At 38.7% G+C, this 19,632-nt stretch overlaps 1 protein-coding gene and 1 pseudogene across 1 annotated transcript in view; one reads left to right on the top strand and one right to left on the bottom strand.

Annotated features, from left to right (window-relative positions):
• OSBP (oxysterol binding protein) overlaps nucleotides 1–19,428 on the top strand; it is a 32,818-nt gene extending 13,390 nt beyond the window's left edge. Inside the window, exons 8-14 of the mRNA XM_069471445.1 lie at nucleotides 5,277–5,522; nucleotides 5,968–6,088; nucleotides 13,956–14,059; nucleotides 15,107–15,202; nucleotides 15,893–16,074; nucleotides 16,872–17,092; nucleotides 17,178–19,428. Coding sequence (XP_069327546.1) covers nucleotides 5,277–5,522; nucleotides 5,968–6,088; nucleotides 13,956–14,059; nucleotides 15,107–15,202; nucleotides 15,893–16,074; nucleotides 16,872–17,092; nucleotides 17,178–17,320 — 1,113 coding nt within the window. The 3' untranslated portion in view covers nucleotides 17,321–19,428. The remainder of the gene's footprint in view (nucleotides 1–5,276; nucleotides 5,523–5,967; nucleotides 6,089–13,955; nucleotides 14,060–15,106; nucleotides 15,203–15,892; nucleotides 16,075–16,871; nucleotides 17,093–17,177) is intronic.
• LOC138384547 (high mobility group protein B1 pseudogene) lies at nucleotides 3,609–4,195 on the bottom strand (annotated as a pseudogene).
• Nucleotides 19,429–19,632: the final 204 nt, after the last annotated feature.

The raw sequence follows: 19,632 nt of genomic DNA, 5'->3' as shown, positions 1-19,632 counted from the left end.
ATGGTGTTATGCCTGTAGTCCTAGCTATTCAGGTGTCTGAGGTGTGAGGATTGCTTGAGCCCAGGAGTTTGAGGTTATAGTGAGCTGTGACCCCAAACCACAGCACTCCAACCTGGGCAACAGAGCAAAACCGTGTCTTAAAACAAAGCAAAGCAAAACAAACAAACAAACAAAAAACCCTTTACTGGGTCTTCTTTGCTTTGAACGTAGTCCAGATTTCTCAGAGGGTTTGGTACTTCCTCCCCATGGGTCAGGCTCTGCCCATACACATCCCGTGTTCTAGTCATTAGTGATATACACTGGGCAGTGTGTATCACTTGGTTGTTCATTTCACAAGCATTTTCTGAGGCCTACTATTTGCCTGGTATTGTGGCAGTGTATCAGTTAGATATAGGTTCAGTTTAAAGAAACAAAACCAAAATGTATTAGTTTAAACCAGGGATCAGCAAACTAAGGCCCTCAGGCCAAATCTGACTGCCATTTGTGCAGACCACAAGGTAAGAATGGTTTTTATTTTTAAATAGTTGAGGGAAAAAAAGGAACATAATAGTTTGTGACATGTGAAAATTAGATGAAATTAAGGTGTTAATGTCCATAAAGTTTTATTGGAGTACAGTGATGTTTATTTGTGTGTGGTCTATGGCTGCCCTCATCCTACAACAGCAATGGTGAGTAGTTGTGACAGGAACCATATGGCCCTCAAAGCCTAAGTATTTATCATCTAGCCCTTTACAGAAAAAGCTGGCAACCTCTGCTTTAAACAAACACTGACTTAACTCACTTTGTGTTAAAGTCCAGAAGTAAGTGGTCCAGGCCTGGTACCCTATTCCTTGGTGTGAGGACCAGGCTTCCTTCTGTGCTGTTGCTCTGCTGCCTGTGGCCTCAGTTCCTAGGTCTGAAGTGGCTGCTGCAGCTTGAGCCTTCAGGAGGATCTCATTCCAGTTAGCTGGAAGATGGAAAAACAAGATGAGCCTTTTAAGGATACTTCCTGGAAATTGCATAAACCATTTTCACTGAAATCTCTCTGGCCAAAACTTAGCTATATGGCTATAGTTAGCTGGGGAAAAGGCTGGAAATGGAGACTTCTGTTCTGGGTGGCATGGCCTAGTAAAAAAATTGGGGATTCTAGTTGTAGAAGGGAAGAATGGATAGTGGGGGGATGAGGAGGATGGCTGCAGGTTCTGTCCACAGCCAGCTACTTGGCTTACAGAAATACAGAAAGCATTCTCCCCATCCTCTTGGGGCTTATGGACCAATGTGTGGTTTCTGCCTCTTCATAGACTGCATTCCTTGTGGTCAGGGACTATGTCTTAATGGTCTTTATATTCTTGATTCTTAGCCTAGTGCCTGGCATTTATAGGTCATTCAGCAAATGTTGAAATAATTCATTAACAGGGTCTTAGAAAACAAGTAGGTTCATACATAAGTATGTAGGATTTTTGTTAGAAAAATGTCGACCTCCAGATAAGAAAAGGCCATGAGTAAGCACACCGGAGAAACCTAGAATAATTGCTTCATTGGGGGCCTGAAAGAACCCCACTTGCCTGGAGTATTAGATGCCTTGAAGGAAGTAGTGGAAAGGTGGGCTGGGAAGGCAGGTCATCACAGTCTCAGGGATGTGATTCCTGCTTAGAAAGAGCTTCTGGGTCTAGGTGACCTCTCCATCCCCCTTTACCATTAGTTCCTGGTTGACATGGCCTTTAGGAATGTGCAATCTTGTACCTATTTTCCTACAGATCAAGTCCTTACCCTTCCCCTGCTCTGTCCTGTGTCACAGGAAAACTGATCCCTCTAGGCTGTAGTTTTCAGGCTTCCATATCTGCTGGAGTCTGGCTGGGCTCCACCAATGCAAGACACCAGTAGGAGATTGGATTCGGGAAGAAGGGTATTTCTCTTCCCCCTCTATGCCCTCTTGAGCAGTGCTCTGGCAGCAGCTGTGTGGCTCTACTTTCCTCCCACTCAAGGTTTTAGATTTTGCTGGATCTGCTCCCGTGCCCCCTGGCCTCTGGGCTACAGTAATGCCACTGCTTCTCTTTGTCCATCCAGCCTACCAATAGTCATGGCTTCCTGCAGTTGCTGATCTCTGGGTTGTCTTTTTTTGGCTGTCCAACTCTTCATCAGTTGTACAAGTAATTTCCTGCTTCCTTCTACTTTAAATACTCAGATTCGTTTGCTTTCCTATTTGGCTTCTGATAAAATGGCCGTTATAAAAAGCTTGGTACTTTTAGAGAAATGGGTTCCTGGAACAGTTGTTGGTGGGCAGGACTGGCATGTGTGACGAGCAGTGATAGCTTAAGGATACACTCATTCTAGTCCCCGGCACTGCTGATAAGTTTAGTAGCCACCAGAGGAGTGGCTACTCAATTTTCCTCAAAATGTATGAAAACATTACTTTATGCTGCCTGACATTCTGCCACTGAGAGATTTTTTTCAGTTAATAAGCATCCTCTTTAAAAAAGACTCGAGGGTTAGAGCTTTATCAGTCTGTCACCCTTCAGTGTGGGTTTGTCTTATCATACTGTCTCTCAGTGTCTCTCAGTGTAGGAAAGATGATTTTGGAGTGTGGCACACTGTTTTGGTAGATCTTGTTTCCCAAAGAATGAGTATTCTAATGTTGGTCCTGTGGCTCTATGTTTATTGGAAAATGTCCACAGAGAAACATTTGGTATATTTCTCAGAGAAAAAGTAGGCTCCAGTTTATTATTTTTAAAAATGTATGAATGCATAGAAACAAAGATGTGAAAATATTAATAGTGGTTATCTTTGAGTGATAGCATTTCAAGTAAATTTTTTCCTTTGTACTTTGTTTTCAAAACTTTCTATAGTGAAAATTATAAGGTATTAATTTCACAAGTGATGGGGGATAGTAAATATTGGGTAGGATGTAGCTCAGAGATTGATGGGTAGGAAGGTGAACAAAAATGCAGAAAGAGAAGTGGGACATAAGAAAGAAAATTGTTGGTTTTTTTGTTTGTTTTTAACTGAAATGTTGCTTAAGGCCAGAACCATTCAATAGAAAGGAAAATTTTTTCCTTATTCTGTTCTCTGGACTTAGAACTCAGGCCGGTAATATTTAGGCTCGTTCAGCTGTATTGTTGATTAAATAAGCTTTATGGGCTAGCTTGAGAACTTAACTTATTTTTATAGTAAATTTTTTTAAATTAAAAATACTGCATTAGAAGCATTCAGAATGTCAACAAAACACCTGCAACTTTTTTTTGCAATTACAGAATGGTATTCAGTTAACAGAACAACAATTATTTCATATAAGCTGCCATCAGAGACAACTGAAGATGAAAAAACTACCACCCCCTTATATAACTAATTTGTACTGTGCACCAACAAGAACCTGCGTTAAATTTCCATGCCAATTTACAACCCCCATACCGTACCAGGCAAGGTTAGTGGCTATTGAAAATACCAGCAGGACAGGGCTAGCTGAAGATACATTCAGTAGTGTGTTAACTATACAAAAAAAGACACTGTATCGTTTAAAAACAAATCTCACACAGCCTTACATTTCAGTTTTTTTCTTTGAAAGGAGTAAGTTGTGTACAGGGAGGTTAAATGCTTTATAGACAAGGAAAAAAGACTGCACTAAAACCAACTTATTCATCATCATCATCTTCTTCTTTTTCATCTTCGTCTTCATCTTCCTCCTCTTTCTTGCTTTTTTCAGCCTTGATGACTCCCTTTTCTCTGCATCAGGCTTTCCTTTAGTTCGGTGTGCAGCAGTATCCTTTTCGTATTTTTCCTTCAGCTTTGCAGCTTTCTTTTCGTAAGGCTGCTTGTCATCTGCAACAGTGTCATTCCACATCTCTCCCAGTTTCTTTGCAACATCACCAATGGATAGGCCGGGATGTTCTCCTTTGATTTAGGGTGATACTCGGAACAGAACAAGAAAAAGGCCGAAGGAGCCTCTTGGGTGCATTGGGATCCTTGAACTTCTTTGTTTTCCCTTTAGGAGGGATATAGGTTTTCATTTCTTTTTCATAACAGGCCTTGTCTGCCTCTGCCATATCTTCAAACTTTCCTTTCCCTTCAGCAAACATGGTCTTCCACCTCTCTGAGCACTTCTTAGAAAACTCTGAGAAGTTGACCCAAGCATCTGGGTGCTTCATCTTGTGCTCCTCCCAACAAGTTTGCACAGAGATGACATTTTGCCTTTCGGCTGCTTAGGATCTCCTTGGCCCATGTTTAGTTATTTTTCCTCAGCGAGGCACAGTCGCCCAGTGCCCGTCTGGCTCTCACTTGCCCCAGCGCTGTCTGTCTGGAGCTCAGTGTATTGCAGTGGCTGTGTAGCAAATTTTTTAGGTAGTAAATTCATTTATAATTCCAAACAGTTAATTTAGAAACTAACTTTTTCGGGGGTGGAGGAGGTGGGGAGTGTGAACAGTGTTTCTTTTTTCATTTCTCTACACCTAATGGGTAGCATACGGTTTGGTACACACACTCAATAAATATTTGTGGAATGAATAAGTAAATAAATGAATGAATGAACATCTTCTCTCCTGTATAGTCAGCACCCCCCGCCCCCACCGCCATGCATACACATAGACACTTGCTTCGTCCGGTGGTTGAATGCCCTAAGTTGGCTCTAAAACTTAAAAAAAGGTAAGAGCATGCACAGCCCCCTCTCAGCACCCATCCTGAGCACTTTCCAGGTCAGAAGTACAGCTGCCAACCTCAGGGAAGAAATCAGAATCCTGCTCTGATGCAGAACTGAACTGAATGAGACTTGGCCATTGTCTAGTCCAGGGTGAAAGCTAATGTTTGTAATGTAATCTTTTCACTAGTCAGGACACACCTATACTTCAAATTTATTGTCCTTTCTTTCCTCTCCCAAGAATTTTAAATACCTAACTTCCTCTCTGGGTATACTTATACTAAAATACATTACATTTATTTTTTTAAATATATTTATTCAACATATATTTGATGATGGTCTCCTTTGGTCCGGGCATTGATGGCTCTTGGGTATGTAGTGCTGAACAGAAGAGGCTTGGTTTCTATCTCAAAGAGCTTTCAGTTAGTGAAATAAATGAAAACAGTGATTTCTGCCACTCACTGACATGAACAGTTGACCCAGGAGAGTGGGTTGCTTGCAGGTTAAATCTTAGAGCTGCTCTACTGAGCAAAGGCCTCTTTTCTCTTCCCAGTGATTTACTTTTATCACCTGGACATTTCAATATGTTTCTCCAACTGCAAAAACAAAGCTTAAACTATCTCTTATACACATGTGGGCAAAGCTTTTATATCTGTTCTTTTCCTTACAGGTGAATTTTAATGAGCCATTGTCCATGCTTCAGCGCCTTACTGAAGATCTGGAATACCATGAGCTATTAGACCGAGCTGCAAAATGTGAGAACTCTCTAGAACAGCTATGTTATGTTGCAGCTTTCACCGTGTCCTCCTATTCCACTACTGTCTTCCGTACCAGTAAGCCATTCAACCCACTCCTTGGGGAGACCTTCGAGCTGGACCGGTTAGAGGAGAATGGGTATCGATCCCTCTGTGAACAGGTAAAGGAGCCTCAGGACCATAACATTTCCTTTGTGAAGAAAGTGCTGATTTTTTTTCGTTGGTCCCTGTGAGTGTTATGCTTGAAGAAATTCTAGTCCCTGTCATCCCAACCTTCCTTCTTCTCCTTCAGAACTTCAACACTGGGGGAAAAAAAAAAGAGCCAGGTGTAGTGGTGTGCACCTGTAGTCCCAGCTCCTCAGGAGGCCAAGGTGGGATGACCACTTGAGCCAGGATCAAGATCTGCCTGGGCAACATAGTGAAACTCTGTCTCTAAAAACGAAAAAACAAAACAAAAAAAACTTTAACACTGGAGGCCCTGGGATTCACCTACTATTGTGGGTATAAAAATGTCAAGTGTGAGTTTTGGGTGTTTCTCACAAATTAATAGGCAGCATCTTTTCCTTCTCCTTTCTGCTTTCTTAATTTGAACCTGATTTCTTCAAGGTGAGTCATCATCCCCCTGCTGCTGCGCACCATGCTGAGTCCAAAAATGGCTGGACATTGCGTCAGGAAATCAAAATCACCAGCAAGTTTCGAGGCAAATACCTCTCCATTATGCCCCTCGGTAAGGCCACCATCTTTGCAAGAATTAGTGCTCCGGGAATGAAAGGTTTTCTGGGATGATGGAGCAGGTCATTGGTTCAGGAATCAAGATACCAGAGGTCTGATCTGGGCACTGAACCTCACTAGCTGGCTTTGGGTTACTCATTTAACTTCTTACCTATCAAATGAGTGAGGAGGCCAGAGACTCGTTAGGTATCCATCCAGTCATAAATTTTTTATCTGCTTAGCTATATTTAATGCATCTTTAGGCACTATTTTAGAACATCAATTTTAGCAGGCTTTTTTTTCCTACTTCTATCTCTTAACTGGTGTTTTTCACCCCATTACGCTAGCAATCAGAATCTGTAAATCAGAACTCTTACTATTGCAAGGTTAGGTTTCTTGGCTAGCCCCTTCCCCTTCTCCTGTCCTTTCTCTTCTCTTTCTTCCTTTACCTGATGGGCTAGATATCATTTATGTAATGGCTGAATTCTAGGTAAAATGAAGCTTATTCAAAAAGTGTAGTAGAGATTCTCACTGCTTTCTTGAACCATAGCAGTCACGTTTGGCCATGTATGTACTGAAGAGTAAATCTACAGAAAGAGAAAGACGCACCAAGCAGAGAAACCAAGTAGCTCCCAAGAGACAGAGCAAACAGTAACTCCCTGAGCTGCTGGTGGCTTTCCTTTTCCAGGTTCTAGTCTTTTCACGAGGCGTAACTGTAATACTTGAATACTACAGTAGAGGCTTCTTCTTTAATAAATTCCCCTTTGCTCAGAAATACAAAGCATATCAGGTATAGTGCAAACTAGAAATTAGCCAGAAAAAAATCCAGGAATGTTTGGTAATATATTAAAAAGAAAAAGGAACTAAAGTGTTAACTCTATTATTTCAAGCTTATATGCACAAGGCCCTTAGATGAAAAGGAGACTAAATGATAGATTAGTCTTGATCTTTGCTGAAGACCTTTAAAAAGCTTCTAGTTGCTTATTTGTCTTTGAAACTAATAATTTCAGATGTATTAGGTTAAAAGTAGTAAATGCCTGGGATGTTCACACCTAATTTGCAGAACTTGGATGTCAGTGGTCATATTGCAGTGTGACTTTTCACCATGGAGAAGAGTTTCACAGGCTCCTTGAAGATCTCTAAAGGGATGAATCCCAAGGATCGTTATATATGTCAGCCTTCTATATCTGTGCATTCCACATCCATGATTCAACCAACATTGGATAGAAAATATTTGGGAAAAAAAACAACAATAAATAACAATACAATAAAAAAAATACAAAAAAAAACCCCAAGACAATGTAACACCTACTTATATAGCATTTACATTGCACATACATAGGTATTATAAGTAATCAAGAGATGATTTAAAGTATATGGGAAGATCTACATAGGTTATATGCAAATATTCACCATTTTATATGAAGGACTTGACCATCTGTGGGTTTTGGTATCTACAGGGGATCCTGGAAGCAATCCCCCACGAGTACCAACAGACAGCTATACATTTAAAAGATAACCAGTTAAATGTTTCACATTTGACTAATCTAGACTTCAATGGATGAATAATTATATGAACATGGTATAAGTGGTGGGTCTAATTTTTTGCAATTAAAAAATGTCTTTGATAGCATTCACATTCCTGTGGTTATTTAAGGATTTGGGTCACCAGGATGTGTGGTCTTAAGTCCCTCCCTCTATCAGCTACTTATTGAGTACCTGCCATGTGTCAGGGCATGGTTCTTGGTGTTTGGGAAATATAAATGAACAAAACAAAAATCCTGACCCTCCTGGGAAGATTGGAAAAAAAAAATAGACATGGTTCTAGACATTGGCCCTGGGGATGGCTGTATTTAATATTTTTGGATCAGTGATTTGGAAGAAGAATCATGCAGTGAAATTTTCATACTAACAATGGCACTCATCTCTCAGAGGGTAAATTGTTAAGCCAGTAGATATAACTGAAGCAAGATATATGTACAGGGTTGTGAGTGAGCAAATAGAAGATTGGTTAACTCCAGTGTATTGAGCATAAAGTAATGCATTTAGGGAAAAGTAATTTAAACTATTGTGGTGATAATTAAGATAGCATTTGAGTGTTTACTGTGGGTCAGGCATTGATTAAATGATTCTAATGTATTAACTTATTCAAACCTAACAATAATTTTATGATAGGTACTGTTACTGACATTTTTTTAAATGATAAAAATGAGGCATAGATAAGTTAAATTGTCAAGGTCACCCAGCTAGTATGTGATCTGAGGTGAGGCAATCGGGCTTCAGGGCCTACTGTCTTAACCACTAAACTGTACTACAAGCTATCAGTTATAGCCAGGAAAAGGACATTGAAGACATCAGTCCAATATTCTAGTTGAAGTCTAAAAAGACAGGACAGTTGTAAGGTTATTTGGTGGCAAGAAAACTTTGCACAAAATTATGGTTCCATTAACTCCACTTTGAAAAAGTCCTAGCTATGCCTGAAGAAAATCTAATACAGAGCAATGAAAGTACCTAAAGGTATTTGGAAGCAGTGGCAGTGAGTCTGGGTCTCCCTATAAAAGAGATTAAAAAGATTAGAACTCTTGCAATCTGGAAAGAAGAATGCATCTAGAAAATATAATTGAAGTTTGCAAAATAATGCATGCTATTATAGGGGGGAAAATATGAATTTATTCATTAAGTTCCAGGAAATTGAATCTAGGTGGTAGCCTTGAAGTTTAAAGAGATATATTTAAATAAGGGTATTATTTTGTAGTTTTGGAGTTCTCTAACCTAAAGGGAATTATAATTTGAGAATATATTGAAACAACCATTCAGCCTGTTGATCTCTGTGTCAGTTATACAACAGAGCTCTGTGGACCTTGGATTTGCCCTTGAGTGGCACCCTAGTCAAAAAATTCCTCTCATATATTTTATTATTGTTCTAATATCTGGAGTATTTAATCCATTGACTTTTATTATAACTACCGATAAGGTAGGATTTATCTCTGCCATTTTGCTATTTGTTTTCTACACATCTTATGTCTTTTTTTTGTTCCTCTACTCCTCTGTTACTACTTTTATTTGTGTTAATTAGATATTTTCTGAGTGTACCATTTTAATTCCTTTGTCATTTTCTTTACTATATTTCTTCAAGATATTTTTATAGTGGTTACCCTGGGTATTAGAATTTACTTCTTCTAACAATCTATTTCAGATTAGTACCAACTTAATTTCAGTAGTAAACAAAAACTCTGCACCTATATAAATCATTACCTTTCTCCTATTTTGTGCTTTTAGTTTTATACAAATTATATTTTTATACATTATAACCCTATCAACACAGTTTTATAATGTTACTTTATGTAGTTGTCTTTTAAGTCATATACAACAAAAAAAGAGTTGCAAGCAAAAACTACATTTTTACTGTCTTTTGTATAGTTTAACTGTAATTACCTTTACTGGTCTCTTTATTGTTTAACGTGGATTTGAGTTACTGTCTAGTGTCCTTTCATTTCAGCCTGAAGGACTGTCTTTATATTTCTTGTAGGGCAGTTCTGCTAACTCTGAATTCTTTCAGTGTTTCTTTATCTGGAAATGTCTTAAATTCTCCTTTGTTTACATAGGATAGTTTTGTTGGATATAGAATTCTTGCTTTGATAATATTTCCTTTCATCCCACTACCTTCTGGCCTCTATCATTTTTTTTCTTTTCTAATTTGTTTTATTGTGGTAAAATACATATAACAGAAAATACAGCATCTTAACCATTTTAAAATGTATAGCTCAGTGGTATTATTAATAAATACATTCATAATGTTGTACAACCATCACCACCATCCATCTCCAGAACTCTTCATCTTGTAAAACTGAAACTCTCTAGTCATTAAACCATAACTCTCCATTCTTCCCTTCCCCCATACCCTGGCAACTACCATTCTACTCTCTGTATCTGTGGTTTTCAACTACTCTAAATACCTCACATACTTACCTGGCAAGGGAGATACATGATCATAAATACCTCACATAAGTGGAATTACACAGTATTTATCCTTTTGTGATTGGCTTATTTCACTTAGCATAACATGTTAAAGGTTCATCCCTATTGTAGCAAATGTCAGAATTTTCTTCCATTTTAAGGCTGAATAATATTCCATTGTATGTATATATTAATAACACATTTTGCTTATCCATTCATTTGTTGATGGACTCTTGGGTTGCTTCCATATTTTAGCTATTGTGAGTAATACTGCTATGAACATGGGTATACAAATATCTCTTTGAGACCCCACTTGAATTTCTTTTGTTGAGTATATATCCAGAAGTGGAATTGCTGGATCACATGGTAATTATATTTTTAATTTTTTGAGGGACGACTATACTGTTTTCCACAGTGAATATACCATTTTACGTGCCCACCAACAGTACACAAGGGTTCCAATTATTCCATATCCTTGCCAACATTTTTTTTTTGTAAGTATTTTCTCCCATTCTGTGGGTTGCCTTTTTACTATTGTCTTTCCTTTTGGTGCACAAACTTTTTTTTAATGTTCAGGAAGTCCGTTTTATCTATTTTTTGTTGTTGCTGTGCTCTTGGTTTCATATCCAAGAAGTTATTGCCAAATCCAATGTTGGGAATCTTTCTGATTTTTTATAGTTTTAGGTCTTATGTTTAAGTCTTTGATTCATTTTGAGTTAATTTTTGTATACGTTTATTAGATAAAGGTCCAACTTTATTCTTTTGCATATAGATATCAAGTTTTTCCAGAACTGTTTGGTGAAAAGACTGTCCTTTCCCCATTTGGTGGTCTTGGCGCCCTTGTCAAAAGTCATTTGATCAGATAAGCAAGGGTTTGTTTCTAGGCTCTTTCTTCTATTCCATTGGTCTATGTCTGTCTTTATGCCAGTACCACAGTTTTGATTACGGTAAGTTTGTAGTAAGTTTTGAAATCAGGAAGTGTGAATCCTCCAGCTTTGTTCTTTCTCAAAATTGTTTTGGCTATTTGGGGTCTCTTGAGATTCCATATGAATTTTAAGATGAGTTTTTCTATTTCTGTGAAAAACATCATTAGAATTTTGATTAGGATTTCATTGAATCTGTAGACTGCTTTAGGTGGGTATTGTGCATCTTAGCAATATTAAATTTTATAATCTATGAACATGGGATGTGTTTCCATTTATTTATGTCTTTAATTTCTTTCAGCAATGCTTTATAGTTTTTACCTCCTTGGTTAATTCCCAAGTGTTTTATTTTTCTGATGCTATTATAAATGGAATTGTTCTTAATATCCTTTTTAGATTATTCATTGTTAGTGTTTAGAAATGCAACTAATTTTTGTGTTGACTCTGTACCCTGCTACTTTGCTAAATTCATTTATTAGTTCTAACAGGTTTTTTTTTTTTTTTTGGTGGAATTTTTACAATTTTCTACATATGAGATCATGTCAGCTGTGAACACAGATAATTTCACCTCTTCCTTTCTATTTTGGATGCCTTTTATTTCTTTTCCTTGCCTAATTGCTCTGGCTAGGACTCCCAGTACTATGTTGAATAGAAGCTGTGAAAGTGGGCATTTTTGCCTTGTTCCTGGTCTTAGAGGAAAACATTTCAGTGTTTCACCATTGAGTATGATGTTTATTGTGGGGTTTTCATATATGGCTTTTATTATGTTGAGGTATTTTCGTTCCATTCCTACTTTGTTGAATGTTTTTATTATGAAAGCGTATTGAATTTTGTCAAATGCTTTTTCTGCACAATTGAGATCATTTTTTTTTTCCTTCATTCTGTTAATGTGGTGTATTACACTGGCTTTCATATGGTGAACCATACTTGCATTTCAGGAATAAATCCCACTTGGTCATGGTGTGTGATCCTTTGACTATGCTGCTGAATTCAGTTTCCTAGTAATTTGTTGAGGATTTCTGCATCACTGTTCACAAGAGATACTGGTCTGTAGTTTTCTCTTTTTTTGCAGTGTCTTTTGCAGTGTCTTTGGTGTCAGGGAATGCTGGCCTTACAGAATGAGATGATGGTGGAGGAGGTATTAAGAGAGTTAGGATATATTTAGGTGGAACAACTATTTTGAAGATGTTTGTGAAGATTTAATGAGATAATGCATAAGGAAAACATAGCGCAGTGCCTGGTACAACACAAGTACTATCAGCAGAGTTGCTATTATTATTAATATATTATTATTATCATTAATGTCTTTGCCTTCATTATTGTTATCCTTATCAGCTACCTACCAGGGCTACTTTAATCTTTTGTGCAAGACAGACATGCCTAACCTACAATTAATTAGAGTGTTCTTTTCATTAATGGTTACGAAGGGAACTTACAGAGTGAGTTATAATGTTATTGGAATTGACTGTATTATTCACTGTATGTCTTTGTAAATTTTTTTATTATTTTTGAATCCTCAATTACCTCTGCTCAAACCACTTATATTGATATTCATTTGAAATCAATGCATAGGAACAGGAGTCAACTATATGAGTGCCTATTATGTTTCAAGAATTTTATGGAACAAATAAACAGACATTTACTGCATAACAGAATGTGGTTTACAGATGATAAAACTGAGGTTTAGGGAAGTTAAAAACATTCAGAGTGCAATATTGTACTGCAATTTTGATGATAACCACACAGAGTTCATGCAAATTCCGTAAATTAAAAGCACAATCTGCGAGAAGACTGTCCTTGCTTCAGATGCCAGCAGCAAGTTTGGTGCTCCATAGGCCACTTGACTACAAGTTTAGGAGTTCCCACCACTCCCTCAGTTTGATAATTTATTAGAATGACCCACAGAACTCAGAAAAGTGCTACACTTAGGATTACACTATTATTATTTAGTGTATAAATTAAAATGAGCCAAATGAAGAGACCCATAAGGTGAGGTCTGGGAGGGTTCTGAACACAGAGCTTTTGTGTCCTCTCCCCGTGGAATCAGGGCATATCACCTTCCTAGAACATTGATGTTTTCACCAACCAGGAAACTTCACACAGCTTTGGTGTCCAGAGATTATATAGGGGTTTCATTTTTGTAGGCTTGATTGAATTATTTTCCACATGGTTGAATTCAATATCCAGTCCCCCTTCCCTCCCTGGAGGTCAGGAAGTTGGGTCAATTATCAGGTGAGTCAAAGCTCCAACTCTGTAATCACATGACTGTGATCTTTCTGGCCTGGCTTGCCCTCATCCTGAGTGAACTCATTAGTATTGGCTATCTGTTAACTAATATGAGTCACTTCATTAGCATACACTATTAGGGCCCATCATAAATAACAAAGATACTCCTATCACTTGGGAAATCACAAGGCTTTAAAGATTCCATCCTAGGAACCATGGACAAAGACCAGACATACTCTTTATTATACAACACAGGGTCACATATCTCATGAGTGCTAGAGACTGGACTGGATCCAGTTCTGTCTGATTTCAAAGCTTCTGCTCTGTCCACTACTCCATTTTTACTATTAAGGCCCTTAGATAAGTGGCTTGTTTACGGTCACACAGCTAGTTACTTACAATAGGGCCTGGCCACTGATACTGACTACTGCTGTACTACTGTATGCTCCTTCCACGATGCAATTTTATTTTTTCACATTGGGACATATTTGACTCGTTTCTGTAGATTTTGCAGTTGGTATTGTAAAATACAGCTCCCTAGCTAAGATATATCTGTTATCAGTGCCTGTTATCATTTAGTTTATTCATAGATTTAAAATAACAAGTGAAAAAATTCAATCGATGCTTTCAGCATTTAAGTTTATAAGTTTTTTGATTATTTTCTTTTTAAAAGTAAGAAATAGCAATAAAAGGAAATTAATCCATTGCTATTTCTAGTCTGCATGGTGCTATTTTTCTAATATTTGGCTTAATTTGCATACCTCTTTTTGCTTCCAGGTACCATCCACTGTATTTTCCATGCAACTGGGCACCACTACACTTGGAAAAAAGTTACCACAACAGTACACAACATTATCGTGGGCAAGTTGTGGATAGATCAGGTGAGCAAAGATATCCCAAGCGCTTCTGAAGTTCAGAAGAACACCGTCTTAGGTATGTCTTTGCAGTATTTAGGACATGTGAACTGATCCCAGAATATTACTAGTTTATCAGTTTCTCTTAAGGAATTTCTCTCAGGTAATATCCCTACCTTCACCTCCCCAAGTTTCTATCCCACAAATTATTATTTATAAGTGACCAAATTATAACATTCACCAGTGACTACTAGGACTGTGTTGGGCACTAAGAAGGGTACAAGAAAATAATAAACATGGCCCCCAGTCTTAATCCTTTCATTACTCATCAAACATTTGGTGCCAGGCAATATGCTGGGCCCTAGGGATACAAAGTCAGATGAGCCGTTCCTTAAGAAGTTATTGTATCATTAGAGATATATGACAAATGTGTAAGCTGAAAACTTTTTAACAAAATACACTAGTATAAAAGATGTACTAAGATAATATATTTAATTGTCAGTTTGCTCTTAAGACAATGGTTGCAGTAAATTCATAAAAGACAGGGAATACTACTTTCTGAGCAGTCAGGAAAGGCTTCACAGTAGATGTGGGAATTAAGCTGAGCCTTGAAGAGTAGTTTGGGATTTGGAAAATAGCAAGGAGGGGAAAATGAAATGAAAACAGTCTAGAAAGGCCCATCATATGGAACCTTGAAATTGTACTTTGATTTAAGCAGGAGAGTTCATGAAGGGTACTATTGAGGGATTGGTTTGGAAAGATAAATTATTATGTGAAAGTTAAATTATGTGAATTTCAGTATTTGTGCTGAAGGTCAAATCATGCCATCTAGCATGTGAAACACATTTCAAAACAGAACAAAAGGTCATGTGGTCTTGATCTCAATCTGGTATACCAAGGTTACATAGGGATTCTATCACATTCCCAAGGTTGGCTAAGACCTGAATCTTAAACAAGGGAGTGCTAGAATGTAAGATTGAAAAGTACAGAATTATGAGGCATGGGGTTTGGCAGACATTGAAGTCAACTGATCTTAATGAAACTAATCTATGATTTTTTTTTTTTTTTTTACAGTCTGGTGAAATCGATATTGTGAATCACAAGACAGGAGACAAGTGTAATCTTAAATTTGTTCCTTACAGCTACTTCTCTCGGGATGTTGCAAGAAAGGTAAGGGAAGTTGAAATTTAAATTTTTTCCACGAAGTGCATATCTCTTAGAAAGCCTACTCCTTTGGGGCCGGTGTGTGTGTGTAAATATATATGGTGATTCAAAAAAAGTAGAGGAGAAAGCAAGAAAGGGGACTATATTGCATTACTAAACCAATTCCTTCTCTTTTCTGGAAAAGACAATAAGTGAGGGAGTTAAAGTCAAGAGCAATGAGATATTGAAAATAAGAAACACAGAGGAAGGATTGCAGGAAGATGGTGTGGGCAGTTTGACCCCCATGAAGTTTAAGAGAGAGTTGTACGTTCTCTCTTAAACACATGCACAATGTACAATTGTGCCATGTGTTTCGTGGAAGAGTGAAGAATAGCTGGGCATTTAAATCTCTTCATAGGTCTGTATGATTTTTGGAGAGAAGAAAATAAAATTCTGAGTACCAGTCAGATGCTTTTCCTACATATATCATTGTATCAAAAATCCCTATACAACAAATAATTATAATGAAAACCCCAAGTCATGGCTCAGTTATTTCAAGTAGTACCAAAAAATATAACAACATAATTAGGATGATGCCATGTGTTTGTTATAACAGGATTTCACCAGTATTTACCCAGGACTTTAGTTTCCAGGCTAGTCAGGTAAGCTAACTCACAGTGAATGCTACACACCCAAACCCTGCTCTCCACCTTGCAGGTAACAGGGGAAGTAACAGATCCATCAGGAAAAGTTCACTTTGCCCTTCTGGGGACATGGGATGAGAAAATGGAATGTTTCAAAGTATCACCAGTCCTTGGGGAAAATGGGGGTGATGCTCGACAGAGAGGCCATGAAGCAGAGGAAAGCAGGGTCATGCTATGGAAAAGGAATCCTTTACCGTGAGTATCACTATGCATGCTGCCCACATACTGCTTGGACCTTAATGGTGGAGGAGTACTGAAGGCGTTTCTTCCTGTCTTCCCGCTTCACTATGCGAGAGATTGAACAAGGGAAATCGGAACTTTTGGAGAAATTACTAGAAAGTTGTCATTGTATGATTTTAGTTGTAGCATGCTTTGTCCCAAGAAAGTTCAAACGAACAAAACTACATCTGCTAAAAAATATTTTATGCTTTCTAAAGATCCTTTGGATTGTGATTCAGAAGGATATTTTTCTGTAATTTAGAGCAAAACAATTCAAAAATGGCTAGAGGAGAAAGGTGCCTACCACCTGTTAACTATTTTAACCTGAAGGCCCAGCAGCAACAGAATGGTCCCAAGACAATGTACAGGACTTTGGAAACAAGATGGAGGCCGTTTGTCTCCTGTCATCGTCTGGTACATTCAGTCTATAGTAATAGCCAAGATTATCCCAGAAAGAGGTTAAGAAGAAATCCAAGGAAACAGGAATGGGGAATTTTAATTTAATAGAATGTTTCATTCTTCCTAATGAAAGTAGATAATTTCAGCTGAGAGCAATACAACCCCAGAAGGCTATTGAATTGAGTGATGCTGGGGAGGGGATGGGGAGTAATCCAGTGTGGCTCTTAATTAGGGATACCTGACGTGGTCCTAGATTCTTTTTACTTGTAGAACAACCTTGGTGATACAGTCTTGGTAGTGTACTTAGCTGTTACTCCTTAAGTAGGGTCTGGGCTCTGGCATTATTCTTTCTCTTTTTCATCCTTTACTTTCAGGAAGAATGCAGAAAACATGTACTACTTCTCAGAGCTCGCTCTGACTCTCAATGCCTGGGAAAGCAGCACTGCCCCCACAGACAGCCGGTTGCGGCCTGACCAGAGACTGATGGAAAATGGGCGCTGGGATGAAGCAAACGCTGAGAAGCAGCGCCTGGAGGAAAAACAAAGACTGTCCAGAAAGAAGAGAGAAGCAGAAGCTATGAAAGCCACAGAGGATGGTAACGAACTTGCCTTCTACTCTTCTTTCTTGATGTATGGAGATTGCCAGCACTGATTTTTTTCTTTACCCTCTTTCCCTTTTAGGCACACCATACGATCCCTATAAGGCACTGTGGTTTGAGCGGAAGAAGGACCCTGTTACCAGGGAGTTAACCCATATTTATAGGGGAGAATACTGGGAGTGTAAGGAAAAACAGGACTGGAGCTCGTGCCCGGACATTTTCTGAAGTGGCAGTAACAAAAAGGAGGAGGATCTAACGGAGAAGAGGACAGAGGATATGTGGGAAAGCTGGCAGTTGTGACTCTCTTACCAAGTGCTTTCCTCAAGTTTGTCTGTCTTGACCAATCATTTTTTCCAAATCAATCACCAGAAGCAGACACAAGTGGTGGTGATTGGCTGGTTGCCTTAGCTGATTGTAACTGAAATCGACATACTAGATACCTGTGTAAGGGAGAGGTGTAGTGGCTGAAAGTTAGTGTTATTTCACATCTGCAAAGTCAAGTATTCTTGGCTCTTCTTTCTTCCTCTGCCCCTAGTTAAGATGATGTCATTCACCCTCCCCTTGTAGTATCCTGCTCGGCCAAGATCTGCATAAGATTATGATTTAGAGGCATTTTGGTGCTGTTCAGAGCAAGAGCTGATATTAGAAAAAGTTCCTTTAAAAAGAAACACGTAAGACTTACCAATGGAGGCATCGTGAATGGTTGCAGTGGAGGTATGACATTATGAAATATGTTCACACATGGGTTCAGTTTCATGGGGTGTCCATGCAGAGATAACTGAAGTATTGGAACATCTGCAAGAGAGATTGCTCTGTAGGGCTGGAATATTCAGAGTTACATTCTCGGAAGTTTCCATTTTCACTTGTGTCAAGCACCCCTCTGCTGTTCTCCATCTTCTTTGACAGGAACTGGAGACCATTGTGGTGGTTGATAAGAGGGTTGCATTCTCCACACAAAGGAGGTTTATAGACTTCCTCAGGCAGAGAGCTTCTGAGAACACAGACAGGATGGAAAATGACTGCTCACCACTTTTGCTATCCCAATTCCCATTCACCCCCATCCCTCATTGTCTTTCTGGCCTCTCTTCTCTCTCCCGGCACAGTATCAATTTGGGTCTGAGCCCCAGTGTGGAGCAAAACATTACCTGCCCCATCCTGATATATATCAGAATTTGAGAGAAGAAGTTAATCTGGAACAAAAGTTTTTACCATCTCTCAAGCCCCATGGACTGGAGCCACCTCTGGAATAATGTGTTAAATATCTGTATATTATATATATGTAGAGAAAAATCTAATTTTTTTGTTTGATTTTCCTCCTTCCCATTAAGAATCTTGTCTTTTGATATTCCTTGTCTCCCTGGGACTCTCTCTTGGACACATGTTGATATGGATTGGAGCTTCTCTGCTTTCCATCTTTTAGGGGCAGACAGATTCAAAACCTGAGCAGGATCACATCTGGCAGTTACTGAACAGGGATTGTGTCTATGGTTTGAATCATGGGGTGCCGGCTGCTGTCTAAACTCTGCTCTCCTAATTACCTGACTCTTGAAAATGAAATCCTAACCTCTTTGCTGCCTCTTTTCTTTCTTTATTAGAAAGACTATGGGAAGAAAGTCAGGAGGGTAATTTCCAGGTTAATTCTGCTTCTGTCGAGCATATAGACTAAATCCCAAAAGAAATTTTTTCCTAGGATATGGGGCTGAAAGCACCATCACATGGGGTGGAGAAGAGAACTGCCTCTGTTGGGCCCTGGCTTCTTTCTTTATTTGTTCTGTATTTATTTCAGTGGTCTTGTTCAGAAATAGAACCCCTGTGCAACCCACCCTTGGTTGAGGATCACAAATTGAGGTGCCTTCCTTGTATGCTTTTTGTTAGTGTTTTTTGTTTTTGTTCCTTAACTGCTGAGCCTCAGCCAGGGTGGGTCATGGGGGAAAATATCATTCCAGAGGAAGCCATCCCTGCAGGGAAATTGGATTTATACTGGGTAAATTAGTATTTTCATTCCTTCCTTCCTAGCTGTAATAAACATGAGCGAGGAATGACTTTGACTGCTGGGGAATTTTCCTCCTAAGAACCCTATTCCCAGTACAAGGGGTTTTGCCAGGGCTTCTTGAATGGGGGCCCATGAAAGTGGTGACCTCAGCTTTAGATAGAGTGGGAATTCCCCAGGTTGAACTTCCCTGCTTTTATCCCTCTTTTCTTCCTCCACTGTCTACACTACATTTTTGGCTTGATCCCCAATCAGATTCCTGCTAACGGAAGCAGCTTAGAGTCCTTCAGGTGGAATAAAGTCACACAAAAACAAAACTATATATATTTTCAGTTTTTTTGCCTTATTGCTTTTTTTCCAAAAAAAAAAAAAAAAACTACTAAATTAAATAATTTTTAAAAAGTCATATTGTTGTCTGCTTCACTTCTACTCCCGGACAGGAAGTGGTGGTGGGGAGGAGGGAAGGAGAACTAGTCCAGTGGTGATTGTTCTGCCTGGGAGTCTGGGTCTTCTGGTCTTCATGAGAAATTGATAGAAAAACTGATGT

Source organism: Eulemur rufifrons, chromosome 6 (genome assembly GCF_041146395.1).
Source record: "Eulemur rufifrons isolate Redbay chromosome 6, OSU_ERuf_1, whole genome shotgun sequence".
NCBI classification, from domain to species: domain Eukaryota; kingdom Metazoa; phylum Chordata; class Mammalia; order Primates; family Lemuridae; genus Eulemur; species Eulemur rufifrons.
The sequence above is the reverse complement of the archived record's forward strand: the minus strand, read 5'-3'. Positions and strand labels throughout refer to the sequence as shown.